General features: G+C 39.8%; 1 protein-coding gene across 4 annotated transcripts; it reads right to left on the reverse strand.

The window, feature by feature from the left end:
• Positions 1 to 140: 140 nt before the first annotated feature.
• Positions 141 to 17,240, reverse strand: pbxip1b (pre-B-cell leukemia homeobox interacting protein 1b). 4 transcript variants are annotated; one of them, XM_027153103.2, is made up of 11 exons: positions 17,135 to 17,240; positions 16,152 to 16,209; positions 14,559 to 14,637; positions 14,023 to 14,154; positions 10,985 to 11,297; positions 8,463 to 8,690; positions 8,337 to 8,360; positions 5,664 to 5,707; positions 3,988 to 4,104; positions 3,628 to 3,886; positions 141 to 3,538 (listed from the first exon to the last, which is right to left on the reverse strand). In XM_027153103.2, the coding sequence occupies exons 3-11, from the start codon at positions 14,610 to 14,612 to the stop codon at positions 2,247 to 2,249; spliced, it is 2,463 nt and encodes an 820-aa protein (XP_027008904.2). In that variant the 5' UTR covers positions 14,613 to 14,637; positions 16,152 to 16,209; positions 17,135 to 17,240; the 3' UTR covers positions 141 to 2,246. The 4 variants fall into 4 exon arrangements, with proteins under 4 accessions (XP_027008904.2, XP_027008918.2, XP_027008898.2 ...); XM_027153117.2 differs by having other exon boundaries at positions 11,012 to 11,297; positions 14,553 to 14,637; XM_027153097.2 differs by having other exon boundaries at positions 14,553 to 14,637.
• Positions 17,241 to 18,502: the final 1,262 nt, after the last annotated feature.

Raw genomic sequence — 18,502 nt, forward strand, 5'->3', positions numbered from 1 at the left:
TACACACAGACTGAGAGATTTCTGAAGATTACTAGAGTGGGGTTTTAACTTCTTCCCAGAAACCTGGATCCTTTTATTTGTCCGAGTTTGTCCCTGATACAGTACTTCATTTCCCATTAGACTGGTTACAGAAAAACAACTTGAGTAAATGTAGCTTTATTAGAGAAACGTGAACAAATGAAATGTGCAATGTGCAAAGTTTCACATGAGTTAGCGTTCGGTTACACCACAGAAGTACAAGCAGAACTGAAAAACCAGCAGGTTGCTATTTTAAACTCGCTGTTTTGTTTGACTGAATTCATGAAAAGATAATTACAAGAAATATGGTTTACTGTGTTCCCTGATATTCTCTATTCCCAAGCACAGACGTTTTAGCATGATGCATGATCCCTAGTACTCATGGTGCTTATTAAATTATTGCATAATACAAGTATCTGAACAGTATAGTTAACTGGTTAATAACATCTGAACTAAAATGCAATTTCTTGTTCAGATCTGTGCCGTGTGTTTGACATAGATTTGTACACTTTTTATTAAGAATGATCATGGTAAGACATTTCAAATCGAAACCTTCATAGCTTTGTAATTCTCAATAAAAGATAGATATTTTGTCATACATGTGGACAAATATTTTAATAGGTTGTACCGAGTGACGATAGTTTTTTCAACTGTAAACAAAACGAACTGTGAAGTGCAATACACCAAAATAAGAGTCCATGCTGGTGCATGTCTATTCTAGAAAATATGAACTACAGTAGGTGTAAGAATACTAATAACTTACTTTCTGAACAAGTCTCAATCTTTAAAACAACACAAAGCTAAAACAGAACAAAGAACAGAAACAAAATTAATAAATAAGCAAAACACACACAATCGGAAATGTGATGCAGAACAGGAATTATAGTACATACATTGTGAAGAAATCTTAGCACTGCTAGCACCCCAACGTCCTACGCTAGGATATACGCTGTATTGTATATATGTGACGAATAAATGCCGTTTCTTCTTCTAACCACATAAAGCCAGTGATGTTTTTCAAAAAAAAAAAAAAACAAACAAACAAACAAAAACAACAACAACACACTTTATAAGCATGTGGACACCTGACCATCACACCCATGTGTAGTTCTTCCTAGAATCGTTGCCATAAAATTGGAAGCACACAACTGTACAGAATGTCCCTGTCTGCGGTGTCTTTATTAATTCCCCTGGTCCAGCATCACAATGTCCCTGCACACAAAGTGAGCTGCATGAAGATATGGCTCTTGAAGCTTGGAGTGAAAGAACTTCCCAGAGCCCTGACCTCATTCCCACTGAACACTTTCAGATGTGTTGCACCCACTGGATGGATTCTTGTGGCTGAATGAACACAAAAGGGGAAATAATAACGGCAAAGGGGGACTAAATCTGCAATAAGATGTTCAACACGATGGGTGTACAATCTTTTAGCCATACTGTATACTGAACATTCTATGATGCATAAGAAAAGCAACTCTTTAATTGCAATGAAAACTCATGTACATATTTCTATTCTGGTCTATTTCATATGGTGACAGATAGTTGTTCATGGAAAACATAACACAAACTAAAATAACTGGACCAGTCGTCACTAACAGGAAGTGACATTTCTCTCTCTCACACACACACACACACTCGCTCTCTCACACAAACGCGGCCACACACAGCCGCTCATGCACACCGTCTCCGTCTCTCTCCAACACACATACACACACACACACACTCACTCCCTATCACACACACACACTCACACACACTCTCTATGCAGACATTTAGGGCAGATTTAAGGAGTAATTAACAGAGTTTTTCTCATGTCATCAAGTATGAACCGCAGAGCTGGTATCATGTTACAGAACATATCCACACACACACACACTCTCCCCCACACACACACTCCCCCCACACACACACACACACACACACACACACACACACACACACACACACTCTCCCACACACACACACACACACACACACACTCTCCCACACACACACACACACACACACACACACACCCCCTCCCACACACACCCCCTCCCACACACACACTCTCCCACACACACAGCCAGGAAAGTTTTACAGTAGCAGTGCTTAGATTTCCGTGTGTTGAACCAAACAGGTGCATGTAAATGTGGAACCCTTATATTACAAATGATACGCTTTAGGCTTCAGTGCTAGAACTACACACGACACACTGTAATCGACATCCTGTCTAGAACGCTACCCTTTTACCCTTTCATCCTTTTCCTTCCACTTCCCCCTCTTTTCTCTTCCTCTTTCTCCCGAAGCACAAAGTTCTCCATTGCCTCTGTTGCAAATCCATTCATCTCTTTCTCTAGCTCTTCGTCTTCATCATCATCGCCGTCATCATCATCATCTGCCATGTCTTCCAAAATGTCCTCCACATCCTCCACAAACTCACTGAATGGTATCTGGTCGTGGACGAAGACTCCGTTAGTGAAGAACTCGCTGATTAGCTTGCTCAGTTCCTCTTTTCTGGAAGTTTGGTCCCTTTGTCCTTGAAGTTTCGTCAAATAACCAGAGACGAATGTCTCGAAATCTTGTTGGGAAACGGGAGCAAGCCCCTCTGCGCGTGCACAAGCTGCGACATCAGCACACTCTTCCGTCGACCCGTAAAAGTGACGGATCTTCTCCCTCTGTTTATCCCAGTAGTTGACGTGCACGTGGTCTTTGCTGTGTTTTTGGTCACTGTATGAATGATGTGATGCCTCGTGTTTGCCTTTGCTGCTCATCTTCTCCTCTTTTTTAGGATTCTTGTCTTTGTATTTTTTCTCCTCCTTCCATCCTTCCGTTTTCTGTTTACTTTTCGGTTTGTCTTTCTCTTTCCCCTCTTTCCCTTGGTGCTTCTCCCCTCTTTGTTTTTTTCCAACGTCGTCATTGTGTTCTTCTTTCTTGCCTTTCTTGGTTTTCTCCTTTTGGATTCTCTCACTGTACTTTTCATCACCTGCTACACCTCTCTCTTTTTCATCAACCCAATCTTTTCCCTCTTTCCAGTCCTTCTTTTTCTCACCTTTCCCTTTCCACTCTTTGTTATTCCTACTAGCTTGTTTATCCTTTTTCCAGTCTTCCTCTTTTTTCAAGGCTTTTTGCTTTAACTCCTTATCTTCTTTTCCTTTCCTGTCAACAAACTCTCCATATTTCTCCTTCTTCTCTCCCTTCCACTCCCCTTTCCCACTCCTTTCCTTAAGCTTTCTTTTTTCTCCATCAAGCTTCCATCTTTGGGTATCTTCTTGCTTATGTTCTTTTTGCTTGTTTTTCCCTTCTCCCTTGTGCTTCCCTTGCTTGTCTTCTTCTTTCTCCCACTCTTTACGATCCTTCGTGCTTTTCCCCTTGCCACCTTGCTCATCTATCTTTACACTTTTCTCTTTCTTCCACTCCTTACTTTCTGTCCTAAGATCTTTCTCTTTATGCGGAGCTTTTTTATCCTTTTTCTCTTTCCTCCCCGGACTACCAGGTACCTCTTCTTGTCCAGCAGAGGGCGTCCCAGCCTGCACGCTCGCTAGAAGACAGAAGAAATGTTGATTGGTGAACAAACAAACCAGAGTGACATGTAGCATTTATTCATCTGCAGATGCTTGGGCTTTTTACCTTTATTCTGCGTGAGCTCCGTAACTTTATCCCTTAGGTGCTCCAGCTCTTTCTGCAATACTGGAAGTGCTTCGAGCTCCTTAATGAACCTCTCACTCTCTCTCTTTACCCTTTCTTTTTCTTGCTCGTACTCTTTCTGAAGGACAGGCAGTTTATCCATCTCTTTTCTTATCCTCTGGTTTTCTGCCTCCAGCTCCTCTCTCCACAGTCTCTCCTTGGTGTCTTCCTCCACTTCCTGTGCAGCCCTTAATTCCACTTCCTGTTTTTTTTTTTTATTAAAAAGAAAGAAAATGGGGAAAGAATGTAGAATATGCTGGAAGTTTAAAACAGAAGGATAACAATGAGAGTAGATAAAACTACCTGAAGCTGTTCATCTAAGCCGGCAAGTTGCTCGTACCCCTTGGCCATTTTGTCCAGTATTTCTGGGGGCTGGACACCACCAGGTATGTCTTCTAGAGCATCCGGATTCAACCTCTCCTAACAAACACACATTGATTTTCAAGTTAGCTTTATTGTCATTCCGCTACATGTTCGGACATGCAGTGGAACGAGATGTCGTGTCTCACAGGTCAAAGGTGAAACATACATACAGACATAAACATCAACGAAGCAGGGGGGCAGGTACGGACTATGCCATCAGTACAAAAAATACACTCAAGAAATAAATATAAATATGTAGAATATATATATATACATAAAAGTACATATTGTATATAATGTGTAGTGCATTGTAAATACAGTAATCCCTCGCCACTTCACGGTTCAAGTTTCGCGGTTCAAGTTTCGTGGCCTCTGTGCATCGCTGATTTTTCAAAAATATTCATCCCAGGATGACAGACAAAGATAGAAACTCTCTCAGAGGCTTTGTACATACCCACGGGCACTCAGACAAGGCACATGATTGGTTCCCGGCGTGAGATCTGAGCTGATTAACTGCGCATCATCGAATCTTCTCCCAGCTTCTTCCCTTGTTGTATCTCGCCACTCTTGTTCACACTGTCAACTGTTTCTAGCGTATTTATTAACTTATTAATTAACTTTTCGTTAAACCCTTACAATGCCTCCTAAGCGCCGTGCCCCTGTGAAAGATTCCTCTAGTGAGCCCGAGAGGAAGAGGAAGATGATGACCATCAGTGAAAAGGTCAAACTTAGGTGAAAATCCGCGAAGTAGGATTGGCCGTATCTCGAGGGGTTCCGGTCCCCATTCACCGTGATAAACGAGGGATCATTGTATGTCTAATAGTTCACTGTGTGTACTGACTATGTATGAGCACATTGCATCTTTTTCACATTTGCACATTTCACCTGGTATTGAGCATTTTGCACATTTTTTCACCCATATGTAAACTGTTCTTAATTTCTGTTTAATCACTGCATGTTAATTGTTCTGCGATTTCTGGAGTTCACTCACCAAGAATTTGACTCACCAAGGCATATGACTTGACTTGCTTCCCTGGATATTGTACATGTGCAACAGGAGGCATTCAAAGTCAAGCAGCTGGTAACTGCTGTAAAAACCTCTAACATAGCACAAGTATACTATCAGTAGTGTATTTCAGCAGGTATCCAGAGGTTAATTTTTATACTGATGTGTGTCATACATGTCTAAAAATTGGTGCATGATCTTCCCATACAGAAACGTCAGGAACAAAAAAAAAACTGCAGGTCTTTAATTCCCCCTTTTCATTATAAGCAAAATCTCTCACACAGAAGCTTAAGGACATTATTGTAGTCTAACATTGTAGTTTAAATGAAGTTACTATATATATCTCGAACATCTATCCCTAATGAGCAAGGAAAACCGCCCTGAGACGATATGAGGAAAAAAACCTCGTCGTCATACAGTATGAGTGACACTTTACAGTAAATAACGCCCTTTCTACAAAGGTTTATAGTCAAGTGGAATTGTGCAACCAGGAGCTCCTGAGGAACTAATAGGTCAGCGTTCATTACAGACTTAACACGAAGTCCTTCCTGCAGACAGCAAAGAAAAGTCTGGAGCAAAGCAATACACTGCAGCTTAGCTTAGAACTAACCTTTTTCGCTTCTGGATACTTCATGCCCTTGGCATCAGCATCTTCTAAAAAAAAAAGTAGAGAGCAACATTTGAGTCAATTCATCCAAGACAACAAGAGCTACATTACAAAAGCACAGCGTTAAATAATTACGAGGGCCGTGTAATATTAAGAAGATATAATAGATACGGGAGGAACACGCGAGTAAACATGCAGAGTGAAAGTTGAATAAATTGGATTGTTAGACATGTCAATACTGTCACACAACTGAAGTAACATGAGCTTTCATTCGTTCATAAACATGATTTGGACATTCACTCAAGTCATGCAATTCAGGCAGCGAACACATTTATTTAAAGCTTCTTCTAACCTACCTTTTAATTACACTGATGAGTGATCAGATAGAGTAAGCATATACAGTAGGTACACTCCGTACTGTAGGTATACAACTAACGACCTGGAGCCTCTTCTACTTCATCCATCAACAGAAAGGGACTGCTCATAATACAGCAGGGTAGCGCCGTAGTTGTGTGTGTGTGTGTGTGTGTGATGCTGTTTAAACATTCTGGCCACTCGATTATATATTTATACTAGACATCTATAATCCTTTCTTCAGAGTTTTCAGACTGCTGCACGTACGATGTTTTGGTTGCTGGACTAATCTCAGACCAGAATTGAAAAGTCCGAGTCTACCAGCCATACAGTATATCTGGCCAGTGGGGGTCCCTTTCCACTGGTGAATGGGGAAGAGGCAAACTAATGAATGATGTGTAGTAACAGATGAGCAAATCATACTCGCACCATAGCTCATCATAATCATACCAAGCATCCATTCTAATGAGACTGTATAGATGTATACCTGATGAAATGTTCAGTGCCTGGACATACAACCTACAAGAGTATGGTTTGTCCATTGACAAGTATGTTTTCGCTCATGTTGCTCTCCACAGTACACATCACACCGCTTACGGGGTTGTTTCTTCAAGTTTCACTGTTAGGACCTTGACGTTATCAAAAGTTTACTTTTCGTACTGTACAATTTGCTTACACGGGTTCACGTGTGAAGACAGAAATAACACTTCAGCACATCCCATAATTCCAAAAATTATAATTAATGTATCACAAGGCACAGCTCACTTATTCAGTATTCTACTCATACCCCATGTATTCATGACACGTACGTCATTTCTTTCCATATTATTTTACCTTGTACTGCCTCGCAATTTACTGTACAGTAGATCGTAGATTAAAGTTAATTCCTATAAATCACTCCAAATATTACAAAAATAATGGTTGAATATATGAATGATACAGAAATTACAACCATTCCCATGCATTGTGGCATGATTTAAATGCTGAGAAGGATCTAACTGGATCACTTTGGAGCGAGACGACAGGAGAGAAGAGGACTAATTCTTTACTGTGGCCGGATAACAAGCGCTTCAGACAAAATGGGTCCCCGGGTGGACCATGTTTAAACAGGAGCAGTGACTAAAGGGATATCTGCTTTTAGCTCTACGGAAAACATCAGAAAATAGGTTTGTTACTAAATAATAATTGTTATTTGCACACATCAGTGACCATGACTCACAAACAAAGCAGAGCTTCAGGTGACGGTCACTGCGAGGATCCCTTTCATGACCCTAATACACTGAGGGTGAAAACTTTTGAGAATTTTAAGCTACAGTCGTATGCAAAAGTTTAGGAACCCCTGATAATTTCCATGATTTTCATTTAGAAATATTTGGGTGTTCGGATCAGCAATTTCATTCTGATCTATCAAATAACTGAAGGACACAGTAACGTTTCAGTAGTGAAATGCGGTTTATGGGATTAACAGTAAATGCGCAAATGCATCAAGACGAAATTAGACAGGTGCATAAATATGGGCACCCCAACAGATAAATCACATCAATATTTAGTACAGCCTCCTTTAGCAGAAATAACAGAATCTAGACGCTTCCTGTAACGAGTGTCCCAAATTTATGCACCTGTATAATTTCGTTTTGATGCATATCGCGCATTTTCTGTTAATCCAATAAACCTCATTTCACTACTGAAATATTACTGCGTCCTTCGGTTATTTGATAGATCAAAATCACTTCTGTTCTATGTTTATGTTCTGTAAAGCTGCTTTGAGATGAAGCCCATTGTAAAAAGCTCTATACAAATAAACTTGAATTGAATTGAATCAAAATGAAATTGCTGATCTGAACACCCAAATATTTATGAATGAAAATCATGGATATTGTCCGGGGTTCCTAAACTTTTGCATACGACTGTATGGCCTTCAGAGTCACGAGAGCTACTGTAAGAGCCAAGAGAGTCTGAGCATCGTGTTAGACCACACTCTCCAGCGCCATCATCACAACCCCAACTACGACCGTCATCTTTAGGAGGAATGGAGGTGAAAATGGATATTATAATTATATCAATAACATCAATAACGATACTGTGCTTAAATCACATCAACGGTTCCATTGTCTTACTTTTTGATAATTCGGTCATTAACAAATGAAACTGAAGAATCACCCACCTAAAGCAACATGCCGATCACATTAATCATTACTCATCAATCTCTATTCAAAGATACCAGGCATGCGATATGCTGCAATCACTCCATTCACTCACTGTCTTCTTTACACACACACACACACACACACACACACACACACACACACACACACACCCTACCGTCATCCAGGTCCATGAGCACACCTGCAGAATAATACAGCCCTGTCTCAGCAAGCCCTTTAACTCAACCAGGAAATATTCATGACTTTATAGATTAGAGTCTGCATTCCACAATAAATATTTTACCAGAGAAGAATATGGTGCCTAGGCCCAGAAGAATGAGCGCTCCAAAAATGCACTTGTTCAAAGTGAACCCGATGTCTCCTTCTCCTTCTCTCAGTGGATGTCTGAACTGCTCTTCCTCAGCCTCTTCCTCATCCTGCTGGTCATCTCGATGGTACAAAGGGGTCAGGACAGAGACATTTCTCCTCCGTAATCCATCACCCTCATTCACGGTCTCTTCTGACGTACCCTCTGTATGGAAATAGATATACGTTATGCTTCTACAGTACATAAACTCGTCCAAAATATTAGGAACATCTGTACCCCTGCTCTTTGATGTAATTATCTAATCGGCCAATGGTGTCACAGCAGAGAACTGCGAGTTCTGTGAGCTGAAAAGCTTCATTATTAAGAAAGGTCAGAGTTGATTTGAACTGACAGGAAGGTAGGATGTGATCATTTCTTCTCTGGATGTAGCCCATCCACCTCATGGTTCAACATGTTGTGTATTCTGAGATGCTTTTTGGCTCACCACGGGCATAAAGACTTCAGTAACCGTAGCCTTCCTGTCAGCTCCGACAGGTCTGTCTATTGTTCTTTGACCTCCCTCTTCAACAAGGCATTTCCACCCACAGAACTGAACCAAGAGAGACTGTCTTGTATGATTTTTCCTCATATTAATGCTCACTGATATGAACACCAACGGAAGCTCTTTACTTATATACAGTATGCGTCATTTTACGCACTTTGCACATATGATTGGCTGATTAGATAACTGTGCATGAATGAGCAGAGGTATTCAAGTGGCTGGTGAGTGTAAATAATGTGTAAGTGTTCCCTTCCTAATAGAGTTTCCCGCTCGTTAAGCAAATCATCTTCCCCCTTTTCGTTTTGACATGAGTAGTCGTGCTAACTGTACAGTACGCATAACACAAACACACTGCTCAAAAGTGTTGTGCGACTGTAAGCTAATAAAATAAAATTTTGCTTTTTGTGTGTTCATCGGTCAAAATGCAGTGTCAGGGAGAGAAAATGCAGTTTAAAGCAGATTCGAGTTAGTATTTCAGTTATATGTCCCTGAAAATCCACTAATAGCCACAGTAAATTTAAGCTCTGCTGTAGAGACGTCTGGTTTAATGCCTCTTTCATTCCAACTGATTAATGCATCATTAGTGCGATTATCTCAGCAAGCGGTTCTGCTCCACACTGAAACGCTGTGTTAATCTCTCTCTCTCTGCACCATAATGCTCGATGGATTCAGGCTATGCTCTTACACAGACTGGGACTTCGCTAGATCGGGTTCTATTTCTGGAATTCCTCAGGGCTCGGGAAATCAGTGTGCCTGTGCAGTTGCTCCACATCCAGCAGACACCCAGTTTCTAGAGTTGCTAAGAACAATGAGACCCTTTAATATTGTGCTATTTAACATTGCATCAGGGTGGCTAGGAAAAATACTTCTCACGCTGATACACCAAATGTGATTATGAAGCTGATAAAACTTCTAAATGTATATTTCATCATCGTACTAGAACTCCGACACTATGTTTACATAACCAGAGATGGTGGACAATAATTTAGTGGAGGTGGCACAATGGGAAGTGTTGCCCACCTCACAGCTCCAAGGTCCCTGGTTTGATCCCTGTGTATGTGTGGGCTTCCTCCAGACTCTCTATTCTCCCAACTATTCTTCCCTCTACAGTAGGTGTGAATGAGCGTGTGCCCTACAACGGACTGGTGTCCCATCCAGACTGTATTCCTGCCGCATCAGTATAGTCTCCAGATCTGCCATAACACTAATGTGGACAAAGTGGCTAGTGAAGATGAACGAATAAATAGTTTATCGGTATTAAATTAGATGTAAATATTAGGTGCAAAAATCTATCTAGTATTTATGATAAATATAAGATTACCATAAGGGAAATGTTATAATAAAGCAACATGGAATAATATTTTTTATTATCTTCAAGCTTGAAATAATCATGTCCAACTGCTACATGATGCTCTCACTCACTCATTTTCTACCGCTTATCCGAACTACTTCGGGTCACGGGGAGCCTGTGCCTATCTCAGGCGTCATCGGGCATCAAGGCAGGATACACCCTGGGCGGAGTGCCAAACCATCGCAGGGCACACACACACTCATTCACTCACACACTACGGACAATTTTCCAGAGATGCTACATAATGCTGATTATGATTTTAAAAATGGTTTCGAAATAAAGTTCCCTAATCTTCCCTTTCAGTGGAAGTCACTGTAGTTAGTATATACAGTGTAGCATAGACAAGATGCACAGAGTAGATGATTAACCGTCTCATACTTCAGTGCTGTCTAATGCAAAACAGATCGAGCTGCCTGGTGGCATTCACACATGCAATGCCTAAGCACTCCATAACAGACCTGTCAATATCTGTCACTCCGCATTAAGTCCAGCAACCAAAACGACAACACGAAAAAAATATATATAAAATATGTTACATTTCTTTTTGTTTTGGCTTTAGTGCATCTGTAAAACTGGGACATTTTATGTGCATGATGCATGTCTGACCTTCTCTCAGACTCTTCCACAGCTCACCCTTCTTTTCCCCTTGTGAAATTCTCTCTTCTTCTCCTTCCTCTTCTTCTGCAACCCCGAGAAGTGAAGAGGACCCGAGCGAAGGGCCGATGTGTGTGTAAGAGTCAGAGAATGATTCTGTATCAATAAGGGGTTGGCCTGCGGATTCATCAACACCTTTCTCTCCATGGTCAGGGGTCAAAGAAGTCAGAGTTTCAACATGAGCAGGGATGCTGGATGCTGTTTCCTCTTTTGCAGTGGTACTGTGCAAAACAGCTGCATCTTCACTGCTCTCTAGTGGCGTCACCTAGTAAACAACATGCAGATCTCACACACCCATGCAAAGCTTGCTGCTGTGTTTAGTAAACTGAAAGCGGTAACCTTTTTTTTTTTGATGAACAGGTTTATTATAAATCCATCCAAAAAATAGTTCTTGTAACCTGGTTTTTAAATATTCATCAAAAACAGAGTTTAAAAGTTTCTTATTTAATGAATGAACCCAAGTGGAAATCCAAGATCCTATGAAATCTTTTTTTGAAAATGTTTTTTTGCTACTGTGGAAAAAAAAGGGAAAATGAGAACATGCGTATAGTTTATGACAACATATTTTTGTTCGATACTGCTGTTGAGCGATATTACTCAGGACAAACCGTGCTCCATGTATGATAACAATTCATTCATTCATTTTCTACCGCTTTATCCGAACTTCTCGGGTCACCGGGAGCCTGTGCCAATCTCAGGCGTCATCGGGCATCGAGGCAGGATACACCCTGGATGGAGTGCCAACCCATCACAGGGCACACACACACACTCTTATTCACTCACACACTACAGGCAATTTTCCAGAGATGCCAATCAACCTACCATGCATGTTTTTGGACCTGGGGAGGAAACTGGAGTACCCGGAGGAAACCCCCGAGGCACGGGGAGAACATGCAAACTCCACACACCCAATTCATTCATATTAAACCAAAATACAGAAATGAATTAAGTAAACTAAGTGAGACCCCCCCCCCATGCTCTTTGTACTTTTCCATGTAGGTTTTTGTCATTTCTAGAGATGTGTATAGATGTGAATTTACTTATTCAGCTTATTAATCATTAAATTTTTTTTCTCCATATGTAATTTTTGTAAATTAGGAATGACTCAATTCAATAAACACAGATTTGATTCAGAGCTTTGAGCTTCTTTTATCCCTTGTGGGCACTTTAAATACACTTCCCTTTCGTGATGTTCGTGGCCAGAAATGTCCACTGAATTTAACTTCTCAAAATATATCAGCTTAATATTCTATAAATCTGTTAATCAACCTCAATCAAAACTACTAAATCTTTAAAAAAAAAAAAAATACACAGTTTTTATTTACTAATTAATTATTAATGTCACAAATGTACATAAAAACACACAAAAAATAAAAAAAATTTGAAGATAAAAAAAATATATTTTTTTCTACAGTCTTGGATATGTCAAAGATTACTTATAACATTGACTTTTATGCATTGTTAGCTTTTAGTGCAGCATTACATTTTAATTATTTCTCCTTCATATACATATCAGGGCTGTTTTTCCCCCATTGACTGACATGAAAAAAACATGCTTTCTTGCTTGTTTATGATTCCCTTCACTGGGAAGAGGTAAAACTTTGACCCATGACCCATTACACAGGCCTGTGCAAATCAGGCTTTTTTACGTGGGTGTGTGTACGAGCGCATGTTCAGGCTTTCCAGAAATCCTGCTTGAAACCCTGAATTCAAGCACATGCACGAAAACACACACACACGCACGAAAACACACAGTAAAAATGACTAATTTTACCTCTTTCCAGCGGAGAGAACCATTAACAAAAAAGAATTCATGTTGTTTTCATGTCATGGCAATGCAATGAAAAAAATGTGGTTATAATGGCAGTCAGTGGGGCTGCGAAAAATAAATTATGGAGAAACAAATTTTACTCTGCAGCTGCACAAAAACTAACAATGCATAAAAGCCAATGTTGTTAGTAATCTTTGATATATCCCAGACTGTGATGAAAGGTAAAAAAAAATCCAATTCACTTTTTTTATCTTTAGAATTCATTTTGTGTGTATTTTTATACAAATTAGTGACACTAATTAAACTAATTGATTAGAACTGAGGTTGAGTAACAGCTTTTATTCATTAAAAATTAATTTAAATTAATGGGGGGGGGCACGGTGGCTTGGTGGTTAGCACGTTCGCCTCACACCTCCAGGGTTGGGGGTTCGATTCCCGCCTCCGCCTTGTGTGTGCGGAGTTTGCATGTTCTCCCCGTGCCTCGGGGGTTTCCTCCGGGTACTCTGGTTTCCTCCCCCGGTCCAAAGACATGCATGGTAGGTTGATTGGCATCACTGGAAAATTGTCCGTAGTGTGTGTGTGTGTGTGTGTGTGTGTGTGTGTGTGTGTGTGTGTGTGTGTGAGTGAATGAGAGTGTGTGTGTGCCCTGCGATGGGTTGGCACTCTGTCCAGGGTGTATACTGCCTCGATGCCCGATGATGCCCGAGATAGGCACAGGCTCCCTGTGACCAGAGAAGTTCAGATAAAGCGGTAGAAAATGGATGAATGAATTAATGGACATTTTTGGTCTCGAAGCACACGTAAGGGTGTAAAATTTGAATACAGAAAATTATAGACCTGGTTAAGAATTCAAAATACTCTTTCCAAAGTACACATTATATAAAGATTTGTCCCCAAAAATCATTCCTCTAGCAGAAACATAAGGAAAGATATAGCCAAAAAATACAATCAGGAAACTTTGCCACCTAACAGACAAAAATGTCCCGAAGTGTCCAGAAGGGTTACTGTAAATATGTTCTAGTGAGCTGAAGGTATTTTCAGTTAATATTTCCTGTGCATGTTTTTTGCACTACTGAGGCCTCTGCCCACCATCATTGTAGTGTACATTATGATTTAAGTTGCTCCGACATTATCGCTATTGTCCATAACTCAATAAATATCAGCAAATTACTAGTACTAAAGTTGAAATGAAAGACATTAGGCAGGTGTAAGCCCAAACCTGTGGAGAATCAGGAGGGTGAGATTGCTCTGTGGGAATGTCTGCGAATGCTGAGGATTGTGTGACAGTTAGCTCGGCATGCGGTTTTCCCTGCCCATCAGACAGCGGACCCATGCTCTCTACTCCAGACTCCTGTATAAAAACAAAGATCAAACTTCACGTTATATTCCATAACTTATTTTCCTCAACCCAATCCCTAACTCATTTTCTCAGCGTTTGACTGCTTATATTAACTCCCTTAAGGTTCTCATCAACCAATCCTTTACACACAAGGACTGAATGAAAGTGGTGTGTAATCACAGATTTGTGTGTATGATCTGTCATGCCGTGTGCAGCAAGTCATATAAAAGTGACACTTCGGTGTGCAGGGTCTCGTTTAGTAAACGTTTGTCTTTTATTTCCTTCTGTCCTGTCCTCACAGACTCAGGAACATCCGAACGAGTGAGGGAAGGAAACAAGGAGGAACATTTAAAGAAACAAGGAGCACGCACAAACTTGCTATGCCTACATTAACAACAGAACACACGCACCTTTACCTCTGGAGCAAGAATGGTCCAACTGTTGCTATTGGTGCTGTTGTTGTTGGCCATAGCCCCAGATGCCTCTGGTCAGCAACTGCAAGAGACAAAAGGAAATCAACATCTTTGCAGCCAGGGTAGGTAACAGAGTGGCAGATTCATTTCCATGTTCCATCACATATTTGAATGCTGAATGACACAGCTCTTTGTCTGCGAATCTGACAATGAGTAGGGAGTAAATGGAAATTAACAGACCTATGACATAATGGAGAAATCAGAGTGGCTCAACATTTGAATTCGCTGGAATTATTACTATCCTCATTAGTAGTTATCTCACAGTGTGCTGTCAGCTACTGGGCCCTTCCTTCAGACAGCAAGTGTTTTGGCAGAGACCTGGGTAACTAAGGCGGTCACTGACTACAAAAAAAAAAAAGAAAGAAAGAAAGAAAGAAAGACGGAAGCAGAAGACTCGGCATCACTGGTGAAAAACAAAAGAAAGTAAAGAGTTACTGTTGAACAAGCCTTGAATACAAGTGAGAAAACTAAAAATGGGGGCTTTTTCCAACTAGGCCACTCACTTGTGTTTACGACTGGTCTATATATCTCAATACAAGATGTTCTTTATAATACCGATATTCAAGGATGTCGCATAGTAGGAAGAATCGAGCGTATTTTATATAAAGTTTAAATATTATTTATAAAAATATGCTATTTATTGTATATGTAAAAAAAAAAATCAATCAATCAATAAAATACTGAATTTTATTAACACTAAAGCACTCCAGAAAAACTAATCAGGTACTTTGTGACACACTTCACACTACATTAAGGATCTTTTTAATCCTTGTCACAGTAATTTGGGTCTGCTAATAGAAATTCCCCCTTGAGAGCTTAGTAAATGTAGCCCTTGGCTGTGATGGGAACTCAGGATATAGTGGAATTAGAGAAGAGCTAAAAATAAGGCTGTAAGAAAGGCCGCTCTATTGAGCTGAATGCTTAATAGGTGGAACCATTTTTTTTTATTTTTTTTTTTTAAAGGACTATTAATGTGGAGTATATAGCTTAGAGATTTTTTCATACACCGGTATTCTGCTTGAACACAAATGACAAAATCGTGTTTGTTGGTTTAAAGATGTAAAAAAAAAAAAAAAAAAAAATTGCATGTATGTATGTAGCACCAGTCAAAGCGTCCCATGCATCCCTATGATGCTATGAACAAATGATTCCTGTACAATGCATTGCAGGTATTTTCAGCTAATCTACACCAAATATCCTCTGATGCATTATTTAAATTATGTGAAAGAAGACTGGTGTAGAGTTAAGAGTACATTCACAAAAAGTTCTAAACCTCTGCACACTATTTTGAGTACCATAACAATATTAAAGTCCAGGATGCACAAATCCAATGCTGTGTATTGATATCAGCGTTGAAATTTGGTATTAAGACTAAATTTACAATCGACTGATGCGGATGTTATTGTGGTTCGTGAGTTTTGCATGTCCCCACATGTCTGTATGGATTACCGGGTTCCTCTTACCTTCAGAAAACCTACAAAATAAATTGTGTAGGAGTGAATTATGCGAGTACGCAATCGTAGAACGTATTCCCACCTGAAGCTCTGTGTTCCTGGGAAAGGCCTCCGTGACCTTGACCGGAATAAAGATCTTACTGAAAATAAATAAACAAATGAATCAGTCTGTATCAATACTGTATCAACTCCTTTTGTGACTGTGTGTGATGTGGGATTGGTTCATCTCTGCCTTAGGATTCACACAAACCATTTTATTCTAAAATGTTACAGAATGAAATGTTTAATAGATGCAGAATACAAATCTTTGCACTTACAGCAGGGAATAATAAACATAAACAAATCATCTGTTTAAATAACATTGCATCAACATCTGTTGATTCACATAGAAATTGTTTCCTCTATGAAAACCCCAAACACTTTAATATATCTGTAATCTTGAGTTATAATGTGACTTCCTTCAGAACGTCGTCAGTCATTTTCCATCTCGACCCAGCAACAGAAAATGACCAAAAAAGGTAAAAAAAAAAAAAAGTTTGTCTTAACTTAATCTAACTGCTTAAGACCTCCATAACAAACCCACTCACTACCTTCACCAGGACACTAAAGTGCACTATTTATATAGTCCATTCAGCCCATGTGTCATCACATAAACAGATGTAAAGGCTATAAATAAAAAGTTCTTACAACAGGAAAGCAAGTTTGGTTTACAGCTGAGACTATTAGAAGGTTGTTTATCCTACATAATAAACCTGAAGAACAAAACTCTAACAAAACGTGGGCAGAATTTCATTAGGACTGTTGTTCCCTGTGTAGGCGCACTAAGCAGAATATAAATAAACAGTTTAATACGCATCTTGTAGTGCACTAAAGAGCTAAAAGAGACATAGTGTATAAACGCAGCGGATACATTAAGCCGGAAACGAAGTGAAAGTTTGCGGATATGCAAAAGTCAACAAGTATTGAACACATCACAATCCTGTTCCACGTCTCAGTTCGTATCTCATATTATTCCGTTTCTATCGAACAAGAAATCGTGTTGTTCCTGCACGAATATAAGCTTACCTCAAGTGGTCTGAAACCTTTTAAACCCACAAGCGCTCTTCTCTTCTCTTCTCTTCTCTTCTCTTCTCTTCTCTTCGAGTCTTCAGTAAGTTTCCAGCTGTCGTCCGTCTTTTCGTTGCTTTACTCCAATCGCAGCAGAGAATTCCCCAAACGTCCCGCCCCCTGACTCAAACGTGTACCAATCACAAGCCAAGTAAGTCCACGCTTTAGAGACAATAACTGACAAGCACAGGTGTCAAAGTAAATAAATCAGTCAACACCATACACAAGACATCTACATGTGTAATTAAATAATAGTTTTTATTTTTACAGCATTCACATGGTGTTCATATACTAGAAAGGCATTGAAATCTGTTAGGTGGTGGTATATTTACATTTCCAGCACGTGGAAGACGCCATTACATAATTTTTTTATACAACTGAGCAATTGTGGGTTAAGGGCCTTGCTCAGGGGCCCAACAGTGGCAGCTTGGTGGACCTGGGATCGAACTCACAACCTTAACCATTAGGCAACCACATGCCCTAGATGTACCAGCTTCAATCATCTTCCGTGCGATGAAGATTTTGGACCTCCACTGAGATGAGGCTGACTCTGAGAATCCTGAGGCATCTAGAGATCTACCAGCTCCAGTTGGTCTCTGCGATACTAAGAGGAGATGTGAACTCCATGTGATCTTTTGCATCAATACAACATTTATCAGACTGTATATTTATAATCACACCCTTCAGTGTCACCCATATGAGGATGAGGTTCCCCTCTGAGTCTGGTTCCTCTTAGGGTTTCCATCTAAGGGAGTTTTTCCTTGCCACTGCTGCCTGAGTCACCACAGACTTGCTCATAAGGGATAAATACATACACATTATGAACTAATTATATCTAATATTAATCTTGAATTTTGTATTCTATTAATCTTTATATTATTCCTTACATTAACCTTTTGTTCTATGTTTATGTTCTGTAAAGCTGCTTTGAGACAATGTCCATTGTAAAAAGCGCTATACAAACAAACTTGAATTGAATTGAATGTGCACATACCACATATATACTGTATAGGAATAATCTAGGAATAAACCCTATTACATGTAGGATTTAATCAAAATTTTTTTCAGGATCTTTACTTATTAGGGATTCAGCACGCAACAAGGAAGAACCTAGAGCAGAGTGTTCACTTGGTAAAATAGACCAGTCTATGCAAATACCAGCCTTAGGCTTATTTGCACAAGGCTTGTGAACAGAGGTTCCCAGTGTCGGTATATAATCTAAGTGTATAATGTGTTTACACCCGGGTGTGCAAAAATAAATAAATAAATAAATAAATAATCCTCAAACTTGGTCACAATTGGATTCTATCTCTGAATCTAAGTGAC

Source organism: Tachysurus fulvidraco, chromosome 3 (assembly GCF_022655615.1).
Source record: "Tachysurus fulvidraco isolate hzauxx_2018 chromosome 3, HZAU_PFXX_2.0, whole genome shotgun sequence".
Taxonomy (NCBI): domain Eukaryota; kingdom Metazoa; phylum Chordata; class Actinopteri; order Siluriformes; family Bagridae; genus Tachysurus; species Tachysurus fulvidraco.

Bases quoted from the DNA above. Each gene is read 5' to 3' on its own strand.
- pbxip1b (XM_027153097.2), bottom strand. From the start codon at position 14,612: ATGGCCAACAACAACAGCACCAATAGCAACAGTTGGACCATTCTTGCT. The intron at 14,155-14,552 runs GTGCGTGTGTTC...GTTTTTATACAG, and splicing joins TTCTTGCTCCAGAGGTAAAG to GAGTCTGGAGTAGAGAGCAT. The intron at 3,539-3,627 runs GTAAAAAGCCCA...TCTGTCTTCTAG, and splicing joins GGAGCTCACGCAGAATAAAG to CGAGCGTGCAGGCTGGGACG.